Here is a 20268-nt window from a genome sequence, read left to right as displayed (position 1 = left end):
AACACTTGAAAGATGTACATATTTTTATACATAATTATAGCGTATTATATTATTTGTAATATCTAACGAAATTTTTAGATGTTCGGTGTCTTAATTTTACTTCACTGTCTTTTCCAGCCAACCAAACACCTTCCCTGACTTAAAAAAAATCTAAATTGATTAACATAACCAAACATCCCAATTTAGCACCTTCCTGAAAAAAAGTTTCGTGACACTGTGCGGTTTCCCTCCGTCAGGAAAGTGCAATGCTGCTTATCATCAAATCACAAAAACCAACGTGCTCTGAATGAGGGCCATTGCACAAATATATTATTTTAGTAAATATTTCAGTTGCAATATGTGACTGTGTGTGTTAACGACAGTGACAGCGGTGGAATATTTTCGCCGAACATTTTGTCAGTTTTTATATATTCCTTACATAACACCAAATTGCGGTTGAAATGTAAATAAAACGCTTTCTGCCCATGCCTGTTTGATATTGACTTTGCTTGCCCGCCCGCCTGCCATCCCATTGGGAAGAGCTCGTATCAGAGGTGTCTGTGCCTCAGCGGGAAATTCCCCACGCAATTCCGCCTTGAGCTAACAACAAACAAATGAAACGGTAAATAAATTGTGACACGCTCACTCGCTGTGAGTGGGCCTATTTCTCTTGTCTAAGGATGATAATGGTGATGTGCAAACCACTTTGTGGGACATCAATAGTCATTGTCCTATGGCTTGACTGGCTCCACTACAGGGGTGTTGAATTTCCACTACAGACACATTTGATCAGGGGTGTGACTTTACTTCACGGAACGGACCGATAACTTTTCATAAAACGTTTGAGATTTGTTTAGGAATCGGTTGGCTTCATTGAGTGTGCTGGCAGTGCAATTTCACCCAGGCCTTTGGGCCGCATACACCGAAGCGCCAAGCTACGAAGAGGGGGAAGTGAATCGGACAGGTGGTGACACGCTCCCTCGAGTGTGCCTGTTACATGTTATGCCATCGCAGCAGAGGTTTCAAGTTCCCCTCCCTTCCACTATCCTCCTTGCCCCCTTGTCTCCCTCACATGTCCCACGTTCTCCGCGTGTCTCCAGGACGTGCTGAACCAGCTGGCCAAAGCGGTCGCCAATGCAGCCGCTGGCCTGGTGCTCAAGGCCAAGACGGTTGCCCAGAAGGCGGACGACCAAGCCCTGCAAAACCAAGTGATCGCTGCAGCGACGCAGTGCGCGCTGTCCACGTCCCAGCTCGTTGCCTGCACCAAGGTGCCTCCACCAACGCCTTCTGCCAGTCACTAGCAGAGGCTCCTCTCGTCAGTCCCTGCAGCCAGTCCCTGCCACGGGTCACTACAACCAGTCCCTGCTTTCGGTCCCATTGGCCTGTCCCCATTAGCAGTCTCGGTGACTAATCCTCGTCAGCCGTATTAGCCAGTGCTCATCACCGGTGCCATTGGTCAGTCCTCGCTGCCTGTCGCTTTCACCAGGTTCAGCTGGTCAACACATATCTTTCATGAATTGTAAGTTTTTGATCTCGCAACACACTATTCGTTGCTTGTATTGTGAACGTGAGAATTATAATCGATGACCGCCGAGTATACACAGCCAGCATATGGCATGGTGCAGTAATCTGTTGCTGAAATAATCGGATAGCCCAGCTCTAATTTAAGGCATGGAAATAAATATTGTTTAAAGCAACCACAAACAGTAATTCAACAATAATGAAACGACACGTTGTTTCACCAGCTACAAAGCTGTAGAGTTGCTGCTCATACCGGGGAATCGACGAGTTGAGTTCCGGGTGCCTTGCGACGTCATCTTTTGCATCGACGATTCGTGCGAAAGTTCCATCAGGCGAAACGTGGCGTGGTCACCACGTGACGGTGGTCGTTTTGCCAATAGAGCGATCGTTCTGCGGTGCACAGGTGGTGGGCCCCACCATGGACTCGCCCGTGTGCCAAGAGCAGCTGATGGAGTCGGGGAAGCTGGTGGCGCGTGCCGTCGAGGGCTGCGTGCGCTCGTCGCAGGAGGCCACCAAGGACGACGAGCTGCTCCGCCAGGTCGGCGGCGCCGCTGGCGCCGTCACGCAAGCGCTCGACGCGCTGCTGCAGCACGTCAAGCTGCTGGCGTCGGGCGGCCACGGCATGGGCCGCTACGATTGCGCCACCGACACCATCATCACCGCCACCGAGAGCATCTTCAGCTCAACCGGCAACGCAGGTGACCCTGCAACGCACCCAGCCACCTACCCACTCGCCCAATCAATCAGTCGCATACACACCCACCCTTCCTATCCTCTGCACTGCAATGCCCTGCCAATGCAGCCAGCGCCATCGGGGGGTGGGGCAGGGCGTGGCGCTGTTCCAAAAAGGTTGCAGCGTCCACCTTGGCTTTCCTGCTTTGTTTGAGTGAGTTTGTGTTACCTTTTAGGGATGTAATGATTAGTCACATGTAGATAATTGTTTTATCTTTGTGGTATGTATGTTTAGTGACATAGAATCGGTCACGTAGCAGCACAGCGTTAGCTGCTGGCAGGGAAGGGGATCTGCAGCTTACAGCAGCCCTGACTGACAGCGGGCCACGTGATAGACCAAAGAGGGATCTCGGGGAAGGGTCACAGAAGGGGCACATGGAGAACCCGCTAGTAGGTTCCAGAAGGGCGCGTGGCCGGGGGCGGGGCCAGGCCACGCTGACAGTATAAGAGGGGCCCCTGGACAGGACCTCGTGGCTGTCATTTGGAGTGTTTACGTCGTGTTCGCTTGGATGCCCGCGTCTTTTTTTATTGAACGGGAGTCGCGTTTTTTTCGGTGGCAGGTGAAATGGTGAAGCAGGCCCGGCTGCTGGCCCAGGCCACGTCTGACCTCATCAACGCGATCAAGGTGGACGCGGAGGCCGAAGGAGACCAGGAGAACTCGCGTAAACTCCTCGCGGCCGCCAAGTACCTGGCTGATGCCACCGCCAAGATGGTCGAGGCTGCGAAGGTCAGAAAATGTTTGAAAACTGTTTTTTATTTCTTGTTTTTATTCTATTATTAGATATATAAGATCATACGATTTTAGCAACAACCAATGCATATAACAGATTGACTGAAGATGAAACTTTTTTAAGGATTGAGAATCTGGCCCTTTTTATAATCAACTTTTTAAATCATTTCCAAATTGGATATTTTTCCAATATAATATATTGACTGTAGAGATTTCACAATATACTTGTTCATGCATGAGTAATCAAAGAGTGCTTTGCGCATATTGCTAAGGATGATGATGGTGATGTGGCACACCACTTTGTGGGACATTGACCTCTGGCTTGACTGGCTCCACTATCGGAGTGTGGAATTTCCACTGCTGACACATTTGATTAGCGGTGTGACTTTCCTGAACGGAACAGACCATTAAAATTTCTGAAAACATCTGAGATTTGTTTAGGAATCGGTTGGCAAACGTTATCGAGCGTGCAAGCAGTGCAATTTCACCCAGGCCTTTGGTTCAGCAAACACCCAAGCGCCAAGCTACGAAGAGAGGGAGATAAATCTGGTGGGGTTGGGAAGTGGGGGGGGGGGCGACCCAATTATTTCCTTGCACCAGGGCCTATGCCCCAACAAACATGCTTCGCCACTGTTAGCAGTGACAATTTGAAACGCCAATTGCATAACCAGCGTGCGCCTGTGTTTTTTTTTCGTGGGGGTGGGTGGGGTCGCTCTGCAGGGCGCAGCTGCGAACCCGGAAAGCGAGGAGCAGCAGCAGCGGCTGCAAGAGGCTGCGGAGGGGCTGCGCGTCGCCACCAACATCGCCGCCCAGAACGCAATCCGCAAGAAGCTGGTGCACCGGCTGGAGGTGCGCACCACAAGGCGCCCTCGCCAGTCTCCTGCTGCTACTCCGTACAACTCAACAGAATTCATTAGGAGTACCGGTTCATCCATTTATTTGTTGAAGTTGATTCTTCAGATAGTTGGCCATGTGGCTTTTTGGTCAGAGCACTCGGCCTTCGCCGCTGAGATCCTGTGTTGAGATCCGGGGTTGCAGCCGCTTGTATTTAAACCGTGCTCACAAGTGTGGAAACGGTGAAGACGCCCACATTATAATACAGCATCAGCGCTGGTGGTCACCACAGCAGTACAGCAGGATGACCGACGCACAGCCTAGATACGTTTCGACGACGTGAGTGCTCCCAGTTGTTTTTGTTGCGTGTTGCGTCTTTCTTTAGTCGTCGCCGTTTGGGTGTTTCCCCCCGCCAGGTGGCTGCAAGGCAGGCCGCGGCGGCCGCCAGCCAGGCCATCGCCGCCGCCACGCAAGCGGCCGCCTCCAACAAGAACCCCGCCAATCAGCAGCAGCTCGTCAGCTGTAGCAAGGTGAGGTTTTGAAGGCCGTGACATTGCCGCAGGGCCCTGTGGTATTTAAAAAATGTATTTTTACTGACGCGCTGCAAACGTTATCATCGTTGTTATAAAATTGAAGGCAGCAACAGGAGCAATAACAGCAGCAGTGTCATCGTCATTAGCAACAGACTCATTATCATTTTCACCACTGCGACCACCATCATTGCCAGCAGCAGCACCACCAACAGGAACTGCTAAATTATCAACAGCAATATAATTGGTACTACTACTACTACAATCAGCAGCAACAGCATCAGAAAGATAACATGATCATCATGGGGAGAGGAGGCGTTTTTTTATTTTATTTAGAGAGAGACGGTCAATCATAGACAGCGCATAACCTTTCTAAAAGAGCAATTATGGCTTCCTATTAAAAGCAGCCAAGTGGTTGGCTCTTCTCAGTTTCAAGGGAAGCGGAGCATTCTAGAGACGTAGCAATAAAGAACTGCATGTACTAATGTGTGCTTGGAGAGATCGTCATATAGGCTTGTGTGTGCTGCTTTGGCTGTGTGCGTGCGTGCGGACAGAACGTGGCGGACCATGTCCCGCAGCTGGTACAGGGCTGGCGTGGGAGCCAGAGCCAGCCCGACAGCCCCAGCGCACAGCTGGCCCTCATCACTGCCAGTCACAACTTCCTGCAGGTACCGGCGCTACGACCACCTCGCCCTAAATACCCATAATCTATCTCACTGGGCCTCGGTTTGATGCTGGTTAGTTTTCGGATGGGTGAAATGCTTAGAAATACTGTAGGCTTAGGCTACAAAGCGGCCAGGAGATGGCAGCACAGCAGTGCATTAAATCTAAGTGTCTGAAGCTTTGATTGTTATTCCTTTGTATGGGTGGTGGGTTTTCTCTGTATACTCAGGGTTCCTCCTTCGTGCCAAACACCCATTATTGGAATTGGTCAAACATCTCAATGAAAACGATTCTTACAACTCATGAATCAAGAACGTTATTGCTGTTACGAGTCATGCCTCCAACAGGTTCTGTGATAACACCAACACCACCGAAGAATTTGAGTGGGAGATTAACATTTTGTCTGCGCTCTGATTTCTGACGTGCGTGTGTGTGCGCGCGCGTGCATGTGTGTTTGCACGATGGCGCTGTGTTGGGCTTTTGCCCAAGCCAATGATCGCAGCATCAGGAGGTGGAGGAGGAGGAGAGGTGGCAGTATCCGGAATGTGCTGTTATTTCAGAGCCTTATAGGGCAAGCGGTTTTTCTGGAGAATGAGGCCACTCTCCTCCTCCTCCCGTAGCCCCTGGCCGGCCGGTCGTTTGTTTATGCAACGTGCATTGTTCATCGCAATTACACGTCCCCAGTGTTTATTCAATTAGAGTTAGTGGTTGGTGTTCGTATGCTGCTGCTGCTGTAAATGTCCAACGTTTATGTCTGCGCTTGTTCCTTGGAGGCAATTACTTTTCCCTTCTGGTTACTTTCGACAATTATAATCATTTATAATTACGTCCATTATTATAACTATAGCCGGTGTTAGTTATTAGAGAACATTTGTTATTTTTACTTTTTTTGACTTGCTTTTGGTTTTATTTTTTTAAGATGAGCTATTTTTAAGGTTGTTTGGTAAAGTATTAGTAACAATAATAAATGGTTTGTTTTTCAGACATATTCCTCTTATGATTACACCAACAAACTTCGGGCAATCGTGTTAGAATTATATCACATAAAACAAATACAGGCAACATATCACATTCAACTCATTCGCAATGCATCGTGAATTTCCCATCACACGTTCACTGCTGCCAATGTGTACAGTGCATGTTCAGTTCTAAACGGGCCCACCAATAAATACAACAACAACTCAGTTTAGCACATTACCACTGAACCAGTGGGCGGTGACGGTCACGGTTCTTGAGGAATGCTCTGGCTTTCCGGACACGCAGATTTGTCCACCGACGTTTCTCCTCCGCCCGAGATCACTTTCACCAAATGGCCTTGTGCCGTCAAACTCCTCTTTGTCTATAATAATGCGGAGGGTCTTCTGAACAGATCCTATTATTATCTGTGAAAAATCACTCTTGTTGTCCATGTGGCGATGCGTGGATAAGCACGGATAATAGAAAAAAGAATTGCTACTACTCTAAGTTGACTCATCCTAATAATATTAAGAGTTTGCTACTACTTCTGGGTGACACCTTGACCACTTTAAAGCGTGGCCAATGGGAAGGCTTCATTTGCAATGTCGCATATTTGACCATCACATCCGCTCTGACCAGTTAACCATTCCCATTCAGTGCAGTATTTGTGCACGGTGTAACATTATATATATTTCACTATGTAGCACAATTTTTGTTCCTGGGTACAAAGTGTTATTTTTTAATTGCTTATGCCTAAAACGTATAGAAAATGGGTATTATTCTATTCTTAGGTTTTTTCGGTAAAGTCACGTAGGTAAAACATCAAAATTAATGAAAATAAAATAAAATAAAAACAAAAATCACGACGTTTCGGAGGCATTATTCCCCACAAACTTTGCTTTTGTGACCTTTTCACATATTCACCTATACCTCAGTGCCCCATAAGTCGTATGTACGTGTGTATGTTGAATTGATTTCGCAACCATGCTAATCGGAGGTGTGGGTCGTAATGAAACGTTGCACTGAATTGTAATCTTTCTTGGATGGATTGGGGAGCTCAGATAAATGGGAAGAGCGGACTATCGGGGTACGGATAAGGGAGCGGTTTCGCTACAGTGCCAAGTCCGTGGTGGCCACTGCGGATACACCAACTCGATCACTGACGTGTTTTTTTTTACCCCGTTTCCCCTCTCTCTCCTTTGCAGCCGGGTACTAAGATGGTGGCAGCAGCCAAAGCGTCGGTTCCGACCGTGACGGACCAAGCCTCGTCCATGCAGCTGGGCCAGTGCGCCAAGAACCTGGCCACTTGCCTCGCCGAGCTGCGCACAGCTGCACAGAAGGTGGGGAGACGCCGCTGCGGTGGCCGTGGCGGCGGCGGCGGCGTCGTCGTGAATCGTAAATCTACCGATCGCGCCCGACGTTCAGCCCCCCCCAGGGCCGCGTGTGATGTCGACGCTGTGGAATCCGCTTAGTGTTGTTTATGCGGCAGCCGGCTGCCTCCCCCTCTGTCTGATTGTTGTCTCGTATGTGACATATATAGGCATGAGGCCATGCTGATTTAGAGAGAATGCTGTCAGTACTTACTTACGGCTAGGTTTTTATTACAGAGAGGTTTTGTGTGAGTTTGTGGGTTCACATCTGTGCATGTGTGTGTGCGCACGGCCGGGCATGCTGCTGGCCACCCTAACCCATCGTGTACCGTGCCTGGCCTTCATATGTGCGAACAGCACTTGCCCCAACAGTGTTCAGGCTATATGGGGGGATCTTTGTCTTTGTGTCCATGTCCATAATGGGGCAGGTAATGATGCCATTGCAATTGAATCTATATTCACGATACGGATATTGAAATGTGGAAGACTCCATTCATTGCTAAATATTTTCGATGTGTATATGTTGGATGTAATTTGTTCAAGTAATCGCGACAGCCACCAGAGGTACTACTTTTACCACAATGTAAAAAAGCAACAACAATTCTTGACTCCAAATCGTGATGACTGACCGCTTCGCGAGAGGGCGAATTGTCATTATCCCTTTGCATAATTACATAATTTAAATCTACAGCGAGTACATTGTTGGATATTTCGTGATTGAATTGTTGAAATACCAAATTAAAATCTACACTCCATCACTTGCAACGCAAAAATCTGTTCACATTTAGGTTACGCTGTGATAATGTTTTTGGTATTTGCCAACTCGTATCAGACAACTTATCATTGACCCTGCCCCTGGCCCTGTATGACCCCACGTCAGATTCAGATGTCTCACGAGGCCACGGTTTTTTGGTTTGGTTCCGGCTCGGCACGTAACGTGACCTGTAGAAAATCACCTGTAACGTGGCGGCCTTGCGCTGACTATGCTTGGATGTGCCAGTAGAAGTTGAGTTATCGGTGGCAGTATTATGTTGGCGTGTTTGTTCCATATCTTCATGCATCTGTGGCGAGATATTAACTACCTCACCAGGTATGCAGGAGTTCGTGAGTTTGATCCCGACCCCTGTATATTTGGAGTTTGCATATTCTCCCTGCGGTCCTGTGGATTCTTTTCCAGATCCTCTGATTTTTCCCTCCACATTTAGAAACATCCATTAGGAATATTTGGCTCCAATAAATTTCCCCAATAAGTCACTTCGTTGAGCTATCATTTGTAGTCAGGTCGCTTCTGAAATAGAGCTATATAGCTCAGTGGGCCTTCTCTGGTAAAAAAAAAAATAGTTTTAAATAGTTTAGTTTGTGTTGTGCCAGGCCCAGGATGCGTGCGGAACACTGGAGATCGACTCGGCCCTTGACCTCGTCCGCTCGCTCGAGGCCGAGCTGCAGGAGGCGAAGGTGGCGGCCGCCGACGGGAAACTTCACCCACTACCCGGCGAGACGGTGCGGGTGCCGTGCCCTGTCCACACCCCGCAGCTCACCGAACTCCGCAGTCCTCCCTGTCACAGAGGGGTGATCCCCACTTCCTGAAGGAATAACCCTGATCATCATCCTGCGTGCCACACCGCTTCACGCCACAGTGCTCTTCTGGTTCCGTACCTCTTTCTGTTGCGCAAGGGCAGTCCCCACTCTTCTTACGGACATCCCATCACACCATGCTCCTCCACACGAGCCTCTGTCTCATGAAATAATATTCAATTGCCTGTATCCACGGCCACAGTCTGATGCGTGTTTTTCAAAGCATGTTTAATGGCCCTGCTTGTTTGGGAGGTGTAAATGTGTAATGCCCGTGCGAATGTGGTTATTAAGCAAACCAAATGTGCTGATCAAATTCGAAATGCGTCGTATTGGATTTTAAGAAAAGTAAGTGGGCTTGGGCAGTCCACGATACCACAAGGGATGATGACCGGTGGTCGAGGCTAATTTACGAGCGTAGCAGCCAAAGGAGGGAATACGCTCGAGGGTACATCCACAGAAGAGATAGGGCAATGGGCTCATCTCTTGTGCAGGAGCTGTATGGATTTTTGCATTGCGTGAACATGTGTATGTATGTTGAACTTCTTTCGCACCGTACATAGCCATCTGTGCATGAGGGTTGGCAGTGGCTTGTAGTGCTCTTCATCCAGCAGTGGATAGATTATGGCTGATGATGAGTAAGAAGCAAGAGTCGACGTGGGACCATGAAGTGAGAGACCTATCTTTGTACAGCGAAAGAGCCACTTCGTCGTTGCTCACTGATATGCAAAGTAACTGAAATCATGACTTAAAGCTTCCGTGACCGCAGGAATCCATATTCTATTCATATTCTACTAGTTTTTTTGTTATTTTCTTTGAGCCTATCTATGTGACTTTACCGAAAGACCCAAAGAAAACTCAAATCATAGCTGGAGTTTAATTTAAAATAAAAAAACTACCAGGACAACATCATTCAGTAGTAATTGAGACATTTCTACCTTTCAGAGTTATCAGTATTAAGCGAGAACTAGTAATAGGCTTACAAAAATTGTAACCATATCACATTCATTAACTCTTATTGCTTGGTTATATTTTGTCATGGGCGGTGCCCACGTAACTTCATATTCATGATTATTAGCATATATTCCTTGCAGAGAATGGTTGGGTGATGCAGAAAAAATTTTCGCGGAAAACGCATCCTAATCACATGGCTACCCAGAAGCCTCGCACCTCTGCACCGGCAGTGCAGCAGCATCAGCGTACTTGTTTCCCCATCCCTTAATTTGTTCTGTTTTTCTCCAAAGCTGGAGAAGTGTGCGCAGGACCTGGGAGCCACCTCCAAGACGGTGGGCTCCTCCATGGCACAGGTGATGACGGCAGCTTCCCAGGGCAACGAGAACTACACAGGTGCGGCCACCTCACCCGCACGCTCCCGACGCACGACGAGACCGCGACGCGCCCGGATTCGCGTGTGTCGGACACGGTTCAACAAAAATTCTTGCTCCGCCACCCGCTCGCAGCCTGGCCGTGTCGCGTTGCTTTCGCCGCTCCGTGTGCAACCGCGAGCGCCTCGCCCCCGGCATGCGTGTGAATCCCCGACGCAGGCATCGCGGCGCGCGACACGGCGCAGGCCCTCAAGCAGCTGGCGGCGGCGGCGCGAGGCCTGGCCGCCAACTCGGCCGACAAGCCGACGCAGGAGGCCGTGCTGGAGTCTGCGCGCGACCTCATGGACAAGGCGTCGCTCTTCATCCAGGAGGCGAAGAAGGCCGTGGTGCGGCCCGGGGACCCCATCAACCAGCAGAGGCTGGCCCAGGTCCGACGCTTGAAGTGCTCGAAATAGCACGTGTTAGTGTACGCATGTTTATACAGTAATGGTTCAAATTAGATAGGCTTCTGCAGAATGTTTTTTAGCCGTATGCATGCGGTCCATGGGAGAGATATCTTTCCAACACTTTGTTTGCCGCTATGTGTTGGTCGGCCCTTAACCGTGTCGTTTATTTGTTCACCAGTGTGCAAGTCAACAATGTATCTTAGCGGTTAAGGAAATTTAAATATGTAGTCTGGATTTAGAAAGAGGGGAGAATCCGGGAGGTGGACGATAAGAGGTAGATTTCTCTTGGAAGAATTGACGCCACACCAACTGATTGTCCGAGCGCTCCAAAAACGAGAGAGCTAATGCGTGAGATTGGCCGTGTTATGCGTGATTCAAAAGAGTGGATTGAAAATAGGAAGATTTCTTATCTATCACAGAATCATTGTCCCATCGTGGAAATGCTTTAGATTTCCCAGTGTCAGCCTGAGACCATTAGGAAGCCCCAAGTGTATGCGAGTGCAATGCCGTATACATAGGAGTTGTAAACCGTAAATTGTGCAGAGCTTGACAGCAGGGTAGCTTGAGAAAACGGCACGTTTCCCAGAGTAGTGGGAGGGAGCATTGGTTCAGAGGAGTGGGCCAACGCCCGTAGCTCCTCAACCACTGTCCTTCCTTCCACCCTTCCAGCCTCTTTCTGGAATCTTATTGGACGAACGGGCTTGTGTGTGTGTTCCCGTGGGGCCTGGGGGGCACAGGTGGCCAAGGCGGTGTCTGGCGCGCTGGGCAAGTGCGTAGGCTGCCTGCCCGGGCAGCAGGACGTCGACACGGCTCTGCGTAGCCTCGCCGACCAGAGCAAGAAGCTGCTGTCCGACACGGTGAGCAAAAAATCACCTTCGCGCAACCTTCCGGATCAAATTGCGGCGTTATTTGCTGTAATCTTCTAGGGTTCGTTTGACAGTCAAAAAAATGTAACGTGCTTCACATTTACGGTCATTGATTTATTTTTTTATTAGGGCACACATTACCGTAGCAGCGAGTCGAGATTTATTGCGAATGCATGTAAAATTAATGCTCCGTAATGCATGTGGACCCTGTTACGGTGTTCCCTTTACTGTTTGACCGCAGTCTCTTTTCCGAGCCTTTGGACGTTGATGGTGCCTACGTCCGCACCGTTGTTTTATTAACCGTTGACCGGTGTCGTCGTCGTCGTTGCTGCTGCCAGATCCCGCGCAGCGGCAGCAGTTTCCAGGAGGCGCAGGGCAACCTGAACGACGCGGCGGCTGGGCTCAACTTGTCGGCCAGCGAGCTGGTGCAGGCCTCGCGCGGCTCCAGCCAGGAGCTCTCCTCCGCCTCGCGCAAGTTCGGCAACGACTTCTCGCGCTTCTTGGATGCCGGAATCGACATGGCCGGGCAGGCAAAGGTGCGTATTGCCCCCACATAGCCGTGCTGCTTGTCGGCGAATGCAGTGAGGTTCTTGTATCTTACTCGGTGACGATGCTAAAAGCCCACACGAGGCCAAGGCTTGTGTGACTAGAATGGACTAGTCCAAGGCTTTTGTTGTTTATTAGGCCTTACAAGGCTTGTGATGGTGATTTAACCAAAATATATTTTGCAAAAGGAAAAATTGGCAGGAACATTCATAGCGTTAATAAAAGTGGTTGTGGCAATGGACAATCGGCCTTTGTAAAACATGGCTTGCAAGCAAAAGCACTCGTGCCGATGTGGGTTTGTGTGGGCCTTCGTCTCTCATGCTGACGCACAGACGAAGGAGGACCAAGTGCAGGTGGTGGGCAACCTGAAGAGTATCTCCATGTCGTCGTCCAAGCTGCTGCTGGCAGCCAAGGCCCTCTGCGTCGACCCCAACGCCCCGAACGCCAAGAACCAGCTGGCAGCTGCTGCACGGTGCGCAGCTACCGTGACCTGTCCACGCTTCACTCGGTTACTAAAAATAGAGCTGGGATATCCAATTATTTAAGTAATCAAGTGCTCTACCTGTCATCGGTTCAATTACTGGATTCATCGGATAGCAGAAAATAGTTGGGGCAAAAACATGTCACCCCGTTTCCACGTGTGTCGCTTTGATGGGAGGTGATTGGCGGGGCTTGGCAGTGTCAGTGGCGTCATCAGCCACATCACGCCGTGACTTGCAGGGGGTTTCCTGCCTTCGAGAGGCAAGATGTTGCGGTGACCGCCATTTTTTTAACGGGCCCCCAAGTTGTCGACCACAAAAAAGTAGTCGATAAGCAACTTCAGCGACTAATCATCCCAGCGGTAATTAACGATTCTCAATGCGCTGCAGTTGAGGTGCATGGAAAATAAATGTACGTATTAAACAGACAGCAGATAACTCCAGTTTAACTTAAACGTATTTGATGCTAATGAGACCCTGAAGTTCAAACCAAATGCTGCAGGAAGACATTGGTCTGGAAGACCCAAAGGCCAATGGGCAAAAAACATTTGATTTGATTTTATGTGAAGAAAAAGACTGCCTGTCCATGCACTATATATTTGTTTATTACTAATAGACACATTGCCTAATTTACTGAGCGTATGAAAACGTAATGCTTGAGCTGCTTAAAGCTATGTGAGAGGAAATAAAAAGTAACGATGGGAAACTAAACTCTAAGTTGGTGATTCATCTTTCCAACCTTATATCCATATGAGGATGCAGAGTATTACAAACACTCGTTACATAATAATTATAGTAGTTTTACCTAGACTTATTTGTAACCAAGTGAGGGCCAATTGACCCAGACATAGGCATGGAAAACTGGCACGTAAATGGAAGTTAACCGTTGGAGATTGTGTGTATTTATTGAAACCTTCAGCTGCCTACGAAGGCACTGAAATAATCAGTGCCTTCCTTAGAATGAGCACAGCAATAAAGAGAGAGGCAGCATCCAATTAAAAGTAAATCCAACACTATATATGTAAATGCATGGCTACGTTAACAAGAATATGCGCCAAACGGTGACATAATTTAACCGTGTACGAGCGAGTACGGGTTTTCCCCGTGTCGCACTCATTACACACCAAGTGCTGACCTTGCTGATCTCGTCAAGGACTGTAAATCATCACGCAAAACTCCGGTCATCATGCCTACATACGTATATGTCTCACAACGGCTGCCGTGCGATGCCTTGTGTTTTGCGCAGTGCTGTGACGGACAGCATCAACCAGCTGATCACCATGTGCACGCAGCAGGCACCGGGCCAGAACGAGTGCGACAACGCCCTGCGCGAACTCGAGGTAGGGACCGCCGCCCTGTGCGGCAAATCACTAAAATATACAAATAAAACTAAACTTACTTTTATCTTTCCAGGTAAAGCCCACTGAGCTATTAGCTTCTTTTTCAGAAACGACCTTGCCACAAATGATAGCTCAACAAAGTGGCTCATCAAATGGAAATTTAGAGCAGCCAAATAATCTAAATAATCTTCTGTCACCGCCGCTACTGTGGTTCCTATTCCTATTTAGTTCACTCCCACCCCACCACCCCGATACTTCCACCCATAAGAGACTGTTGCGTCCTTAGACACACCGTGTTCAACTACCACGCGGCTGGTCACTCCTCTATCTGCTTCTTTCCTCGCACTCCTCGAATTGGGAGGCGTACCCTCCCATCATCTCTATTTCTGAGTTCGTATAACCTTGCTCAATTCAAGGTACATTAACTTATCTACGACAACTTAAATTGTGCTCTTTATTTCTTGGCCACTTGCCATTTGGCACCTTTGGGCCTGTGCTCGGCAAACCGTGAATTGCAGCCTAGGCTTGTAACTTAACGGTGCGTGTGTGCGTCAACCTCGCAGTGCCCGTCACCACACAGTCAACTCGTATTTTTTGTTTGCGACACGAGCGATGAGCTTTGAACGTGTGTGTTTGTTGTCGTCGTTGAGAGACCGCGCAATGGATGTGTTTCAGACGGTCAAGGGCATGCTGGACAACCCAAGCGAGCCTGTCAACGACCTCTCTTACTTCGAGTGCATCGACAGTTTGATGGAAAATTCCAAGGTGTGGAATTGTCTCATTTGTTTAAAACATTTTCGTTTAACCTGTCGGTAAAGCCATGCCTTGAAAGTGGTTCTTTCCTTGATGTGGTGGTGGTGTCTGCGGCTGCTCGTCCCATGGCAGGTTCTGGGTGAGGCCATGCAGGGAGTCTCTCAGAACGCTAAGACGAGCAACCTGCCTGCATTTGGGGAGGCCATCAGCTCGGCCTCCAAGGCCCTCTGTGGGCTCACAGAGGCCGCTTCACAGGTGACTCCTCCGTGAAGCTTGCACCACTACGAATATTGAATCAACAATATAACTATCATCATCGCTGCGTCTAGCAATCCATCTCTGCACCTGAGTTTGTGTTATATTTTCGTATGTACGATGGGTTTTCTCTGAGGTAGTTGATTTCCTCTAGATTAGAAACATGCAAGAAGGAATTTGTTTGTAGGTGGCAAGCAGAACCAACTTTAAAAGTCTTGAGGATAAGTGAGGCTTACTTTGTCCAATATCTTGTATACTTGCCATGGCATCTTTAGATTTCACTGTGACATTAAACTTCATTTTGAAAACGTCTAAATACTTTTTCTCAACTATTTGCCATTTTCTACTCGTGAAGTCTACCAGAAGCCACAAACCATCTCCCCCCACCCATCCATCCTACCCCCGATCGCTGAGTGAATGTCGCTTCTGCTCCGCAGTCCGCGTACCTCGTCGGCGTGTCCGACCCCAACAGCCAGGCGGGACAACCGGGCCTTGTGGACCCGGGCCAGTTTGCCCGCGCCAACCAGGCCATCCAGATGGCCTGCCAGAACCTGGTGGACCCCGCCAGCAACCAGTCTCAGGTAAGTGGCCCGCCATTGTGTTTGTGCGCGTGTGTGTGTGTGTGTGCGAGGAGCAGTAGTGTAGCAGTTAGCGCGCTGCGCCACGAACAAGGAGATCCGAGTTCGATTCCCGCTTACGGTCAACACCAGTGACGATTATCTGAACCGGTCCTGGTCCTCCCATAGGTCTACTCAGCCCCAAAGTAGTACCTGGAGTGGTGTGATGACATTGCCACTAGTGAGACAAAGGCGGCCAGGGATGGTGCTGGCGACACACCCCCGCATGTGCCGTGCTGGCCTTCATAAGTGCTCACCAACTGCAATTGCCCCTACAGTCTGTAAAGGCTGTCCAGGGGATCTTTCTCTTTTGTGAGGAGCGGTAGTGTAGCGGTTAGCTTGCTGTTCTATGAACCTGGCGACCCGAGTTCGATTCCCGCTTGTGGCCAATATCAGTGACGATTATCTGAACCGTTCTTGGGCGTCCCCTAGGTTAACTGAGCCTCAAATGAGTACCTGGTGTAGTGTGCCACGATGAAGACAAAGGTGGTCAGGTGTGGTGCTGACCACCCCACAGCCTCGTGTTTCGTGCCATCCTTCATCGGTGCTCGTTAACAGCACTTGCCCCCCCTAAATTATTTTCAGGATAAAAGAAGGGATCTTTGATTTAACCACCACAGGCCACCCTCCAACCCAGCTGCTGCTCAATCACCAACCACAGTGAGAATAAAACATCAATTAAACAGAATGTACAGTAATGTATTTAACACAATAACACAGTGCCACCCACCAACATGTGTCAAAGCTGTGTGCCAACATTTGTTGGGAAGCAAGTGTGGTGTGATGGGTACAACTTGTTGTCTGTTTTTTGTGTGCAAGGTGTGAATTTAATGGTACCGTTAATTATATATTACATGGTTACTTGGTTGATATGTTTCACCCACATCTCCATAGAAAAAGCGATGACTAGTTTAGAGGACTTTTACTTTAGATAAAGTACATTACGTAATCAAATTGAACTAATGACATTCTTAGGCCGTCACCTATTTCTGCGTCGTTTTGTACACAAAGCAAAACACGCTGTTGGTTGTAACGTTTCTGGCCAGTGCCACGGTCACGCTCGGCTTGGTAGACACGGGCCTAAGCGAATCGTGGCCACACACGTTTGACCTATGGCTGCACACGTGCAGGTGCTGTCGGCGGCTACCATCGTGGCGAAACACACGTCGGCCCTCTGCAACGCCTGCCGCCTGGCATCGTCCAAGACCTCCAACCCCGTGGCCAAGCGGCACTTTGTGCAGTCGGCGAAGGAGGTGGCCAACAGCACTGCCAACCTCGTCAAGACCATCAAGGTGCGTGCGTGCGGTGCGACCTGCTGCGGGCCGCCTGCCTTCCACACTCGTATGCCGCCTCGGCGCCATGACTGGAGAGGCCAGGGCTCTGAATCGACCTCTCGTAACCTCGCAGGCACTGGACGGAGACTTCTCGGACGGGAACCGGGAGAAGTGCCGTGCCTCCACGGTGCCGCTCATCGAGGCCGTGGAGAACTTGACGACGTTCGCCTCCAACCCCGAGTTCTCCAGCATCCCCGCGTCCATCAGCGAAGAGGTGAACGCTATCTCCCCCCCGGCCTTCTGCGTCTGCGAAACGCGGCACCGCGGTTTTAAAGCGGCGCTCGGTGCCCTCCCGGAAGCAGCATCGACTTTGCCGCTGACGAGAGGGCGCCGATGATATACAGGTGTTGGAATTCATAGGCGTGGGATGGGAGTGCTTTAAAGGATGTCGCGTGTTTTATGGGTACACAGAGCGAAGGGTTGTCACTAGGGATTGTAACAATGTATCGGTTCAGCAATTAAAATTTATTCTCATGGTTATAATACCAGTGTCAAGTCGTGCGAGCGAAAATCTATTATTTAAGAGTCGTCCAAACGATTTGGTAATATTGCACATAGATGAATGGAGTAAACAAAACTGTACAAATGAAACAGAATGGAGCTGAAAAAATAGACACGAGACAGAAAAAACAAGACCAATAGAATCGTAAGGCCGAATCATTCAATCACTGGGGTGTGAGTTGGGGGTGGGGGGGTTGATTTTTTACAGGCGGTTTTTTTCCTCACAAAGGTGATAAAGCGGAGACCTTTTATGGTTACAAAATAAACATCACTCACGTTGATTACACGAGTCGGACATCTTGTGTAAACTTGGAAAACCTGTTTTAGATATTTTGCCAAACTTTTGTGAATGTGGAATTGATGTGATGACACCGAGCATAATTTAGCCGAAATGTTTTAGCATTCTAATGTCATAAATAACTCATCTTCTTGGTTCTTTCGGTAAAGTCACGTAGAAGGAAAATAATACAAATAAAACATAATAAAATAATTCTCACGACGTTTCGGCCACAACGCAAGCAGCCGTCCTCAGGTGGAGAACAGGTCTGTCGAGAGGACAAAGTCTGTTCTCCACCTGAAGACGACTGCTTGCGTTGTGGCCGAAACGTCGTGAGAATTATTTTATTATGTTTTATTTTTATTATTTTATTATTTTCCTTCTACGTGACTTTACCGAAAGAACCAAGAAGATGAATCCCTGCAGTCACGAAAGCTTTAAATTGATAAATAACTTTCAACCTCATGTCAGCTAACCTAGCACATAGCCTCCACGCATATCTCCACATAAAGAGCCATTTGTTTTTTTCTGTTGCATTTGCATCTAGCAGAGTGGCAGTTACTATCAGAACGTGTTCTGGACCTCCAATAGGTCGACTCAGCCTTAAATTGAGTCCCGCGTATTTTTTATAACCAGGGCTGGGGAGGGCGTGATGCCGTCCTCACCCAACCTCTCATGGCCCATACCAGCCTCAAGAGCATCTTGCTAACAGTCCTTGCCCCAACGGTCCATTGAACTAATTAACCAATTTCAAATAATATTTTCGGTGACCTGGCAATGAGATGCTCCGTAACAACCCAAAACGTTATAAAGAGAAGCTGGTTTTCTGCCGTGGAGTGCTAATGTCCGACTGCCGCCCCCACGCATTCACCACTTGACACCGACACCACCCCCACCTCTCAGGGTCGCCGTGCTCAAGAACCCATTGTGGCTGCCGGCAAGACGATGCTGGACAGCTCGTCAGCACTGATCGGCACGGCGCGCTCGCTCGCCGTGAACCCCAAGGACCCACCGACCTGGTCCAAGCTGGCCGGCCATTCCCGCTCCGTGTCCGACTCCATCAAGAAGCTCATCACCTCCATCAGGTGCTGCCCTCCGCGCGCTCGATTTAGCATCGCCGCCACCGCCATACTGTTCACATCGTCACGTTCCTGAGTGTCCGGCACTCACCGTGCGTTCTGTGTTGTCACTTGGCGGGCAGGGATGGTGCCCCCGGGCAGAAGGAGTGCGACAAGGCCATCGCCGTGCTAGACGACTGCCTCCGCGAGCTGGACCAGGCCGGCCTGGCGGCCGCCAGTCAGAGCCTCGCCCCGCGCGAGGGCGTCTCTGTTGAGGTGGGGTCCTGCACAGCCATCCCGCAAACGCCCCACCCGTCATCGTAAAAAAAAACATTTTTAAACCATAGCATTGCTTTCTTTATAGGTCGAGGTGGAGAGGTCATCATGGCATGCGCCGTTGATGCCACCACACCTAATCATCGCTTTCCACTAAAGCTTTTAGTTGTTTTGAAGTCTATACCGGACCTTCGTGGTGCATCTCACCACCACCACCACTGCCACCCTCTGGCTTCCCCATAGTCGCCAACCGCTGGGTGCCACCTAAACTGCCCTTCCGGTGACCTGCGCTACTCCATCCTGTACACTCGTCCCACCCATCAACAAATATTGACAGCTCATAGTTTGAGGTTACACTTACGGTATTATGTCTTAAAACATTGAGGAGCGTTGCCGTGCACCTTTGTGGAAAATGTTAGCCCATCATCGTGTTCGTTGTTGGCAGTGTTGTTAATGACAAACGTGGCGAGATCATTTCTTTGTTGTGTGCTACTGCCAACCCTTGGACATAATTTACCATGTAAGTGGCACAAGTGATGTTTCTGCGTGTGGCCTTTTGTCATACGGAGAGGGGGTGGCATTGCGAGCTGATTCGACTTAATTGCGAGACGGTTCCGCCAGCGGCTCCCGTGCCGCACGACAGGGCTTTATCGAGCGCTCAACGCGTGTTTGCGATCCTGTTGGGGAGACGCGTGCGTGACGAGTACGGTGGTCGGCGGCCGTCTCGACGCGTGCAGGGCCTGCAGGAGCAGCTCATCTCGACCGTGCAGCAGATCAGCAACACCATCGACCCCGTGGCCACGGTGGCGCGAGGGGAGGCCTCGCAGCTCGGGCACAAGGTACCGCTCGCTGTGTGCCCTTCGAAATCGTACCCTGGAAAAAACTTGACACCGCGCCTAAAAATATTTTTTTTATAGAACCTGTGTTAGTATTTCTAGATTTGTAGCTTTCGTGACTGCAAGGATTCATACTCTTAGTTTTTTCGGTAAAGTCACGTAGGTGAAAAATGGAATTACCTGTGTTAGTATACTCTTTGGTTCTTTCGGTAAAGTCACGTAGGTAGAAAAATAAAATATAACAAAAAAATAATATATCACGACGTTTCGATCGCAACACAAGCGGTCGTCCTCAGGCGGAAAAAAACAATCCAGCAGTGTTAGCTTCGTATCATCTCCCCACAGGTGGCCAAGCAATGAACTCAACAATTCGCTTCTGTTACTTTCTTAATCCGCCTATTCTCAAATGAAACCTGCTTCCTGGACAGTGAGATTTTGTGGATTATCATGTTTTTTTCAGGACATCCATCT

General features: G+C 49.2%; 1 protein-coding gene across 1 annotated transcript in view; it reads left to right on the top strand.

Moving 5' to 3' along the window:
- TLN2 (talin 2) overlaps positions 1 to 20268 on the top strand; it is a 79182-nt gene that overhangs the window by 40442 nt on the left and 18472 nt on the right. The window contains exons 18-39 of the mRNA XM_078862073.1: positions 1080 to 1247; positions 1904 to 2198; positions 2793 to 2959; positions 3683 to 3811; positions 4213 to 4326; positions 4881 to 4994; positions 7152 to 7286; positions 8688 to 8816; positions 10133 to 10235; positions 10433 to 10641; positions 11397 to 11516; positions 11864 to 12061; positions 12404 to 12543; positions 13797 to 13890; positions 14566 to 14655; positions 14776 to 14898; positions 15336 to 15479; positions 16646 to 16807; positions 16923 to 17063; positions 18531 to 18712; positions 18829 to 18961; positions 19699 to 19800. Coding sequence (XP_078718199.1) covers positions 1080 to 1247; positions 1904 to 2198; positions 2793 to 2959; positions 3683 to 3811; positions 4213 to 4326; positions 4881 to 4994; positions 7152 to 7286; positions 8688 to 8816; positions 10133 to 10235; positions 10433 to 10641; positions 11397 to 11516; positions 11864 to 12061; positions 12404 to 12543; positions 13797 to 13890; positions 14566 to 14655; positions 14776 to 14898; positions 15336 to 15479; positions 16646 to 16807; positions 16923 to 17063; positions 18531 to 18712; positions 18829 to 18961; positions 19699 to 19800 — 3192 coding nt within the window. The remainder of the gene's footprint in view (positions 1 to 1079; positions 1248 to 1903; positions 2199 to 2792; positions 2960 to 3682; positions 3812 to 4212; positions 4327 to 4880; positions 4995 to 7151; positions 7287 to 8687; positions 8817 to 10132; positions 10236 to 10432; positions 10642 to 11396; positions 11517 to 11863; positions 12062 to 12403; positions 12544 to 13796; positions 13891 to 14565; positions 14656 to 14775; positions 14899 to 15335; positions 15480 to 16645; positions 16808 to 16922; positions 17064 to 18530; positions 18713 to 18828; positions 18962 to 19698; positions 19801 to 20268) is intronic.

The sequence above is a fragment of the Lampetra fluviatilis genome, chromosome 13 (assembly GCF_964198595.1).
Source record: "Lampetra fluviatilis chromosome 13, kcLamFluv1.1, whole genome shotgun sequence".
Classification (NCBI taxonomy): domain Eukaryota; kingdom Metazoa; phylum Chordata; class Hyperoartia; order Petromyzontiformes; family Petromyzontidae; genus Lampetra; species Lampetra fluviatilis.
The sequence above is the reverse complement of the archived record's forward strand: the minus strand, read 5'-3'. Positions and strand labels throughout refer to the sequence as shown.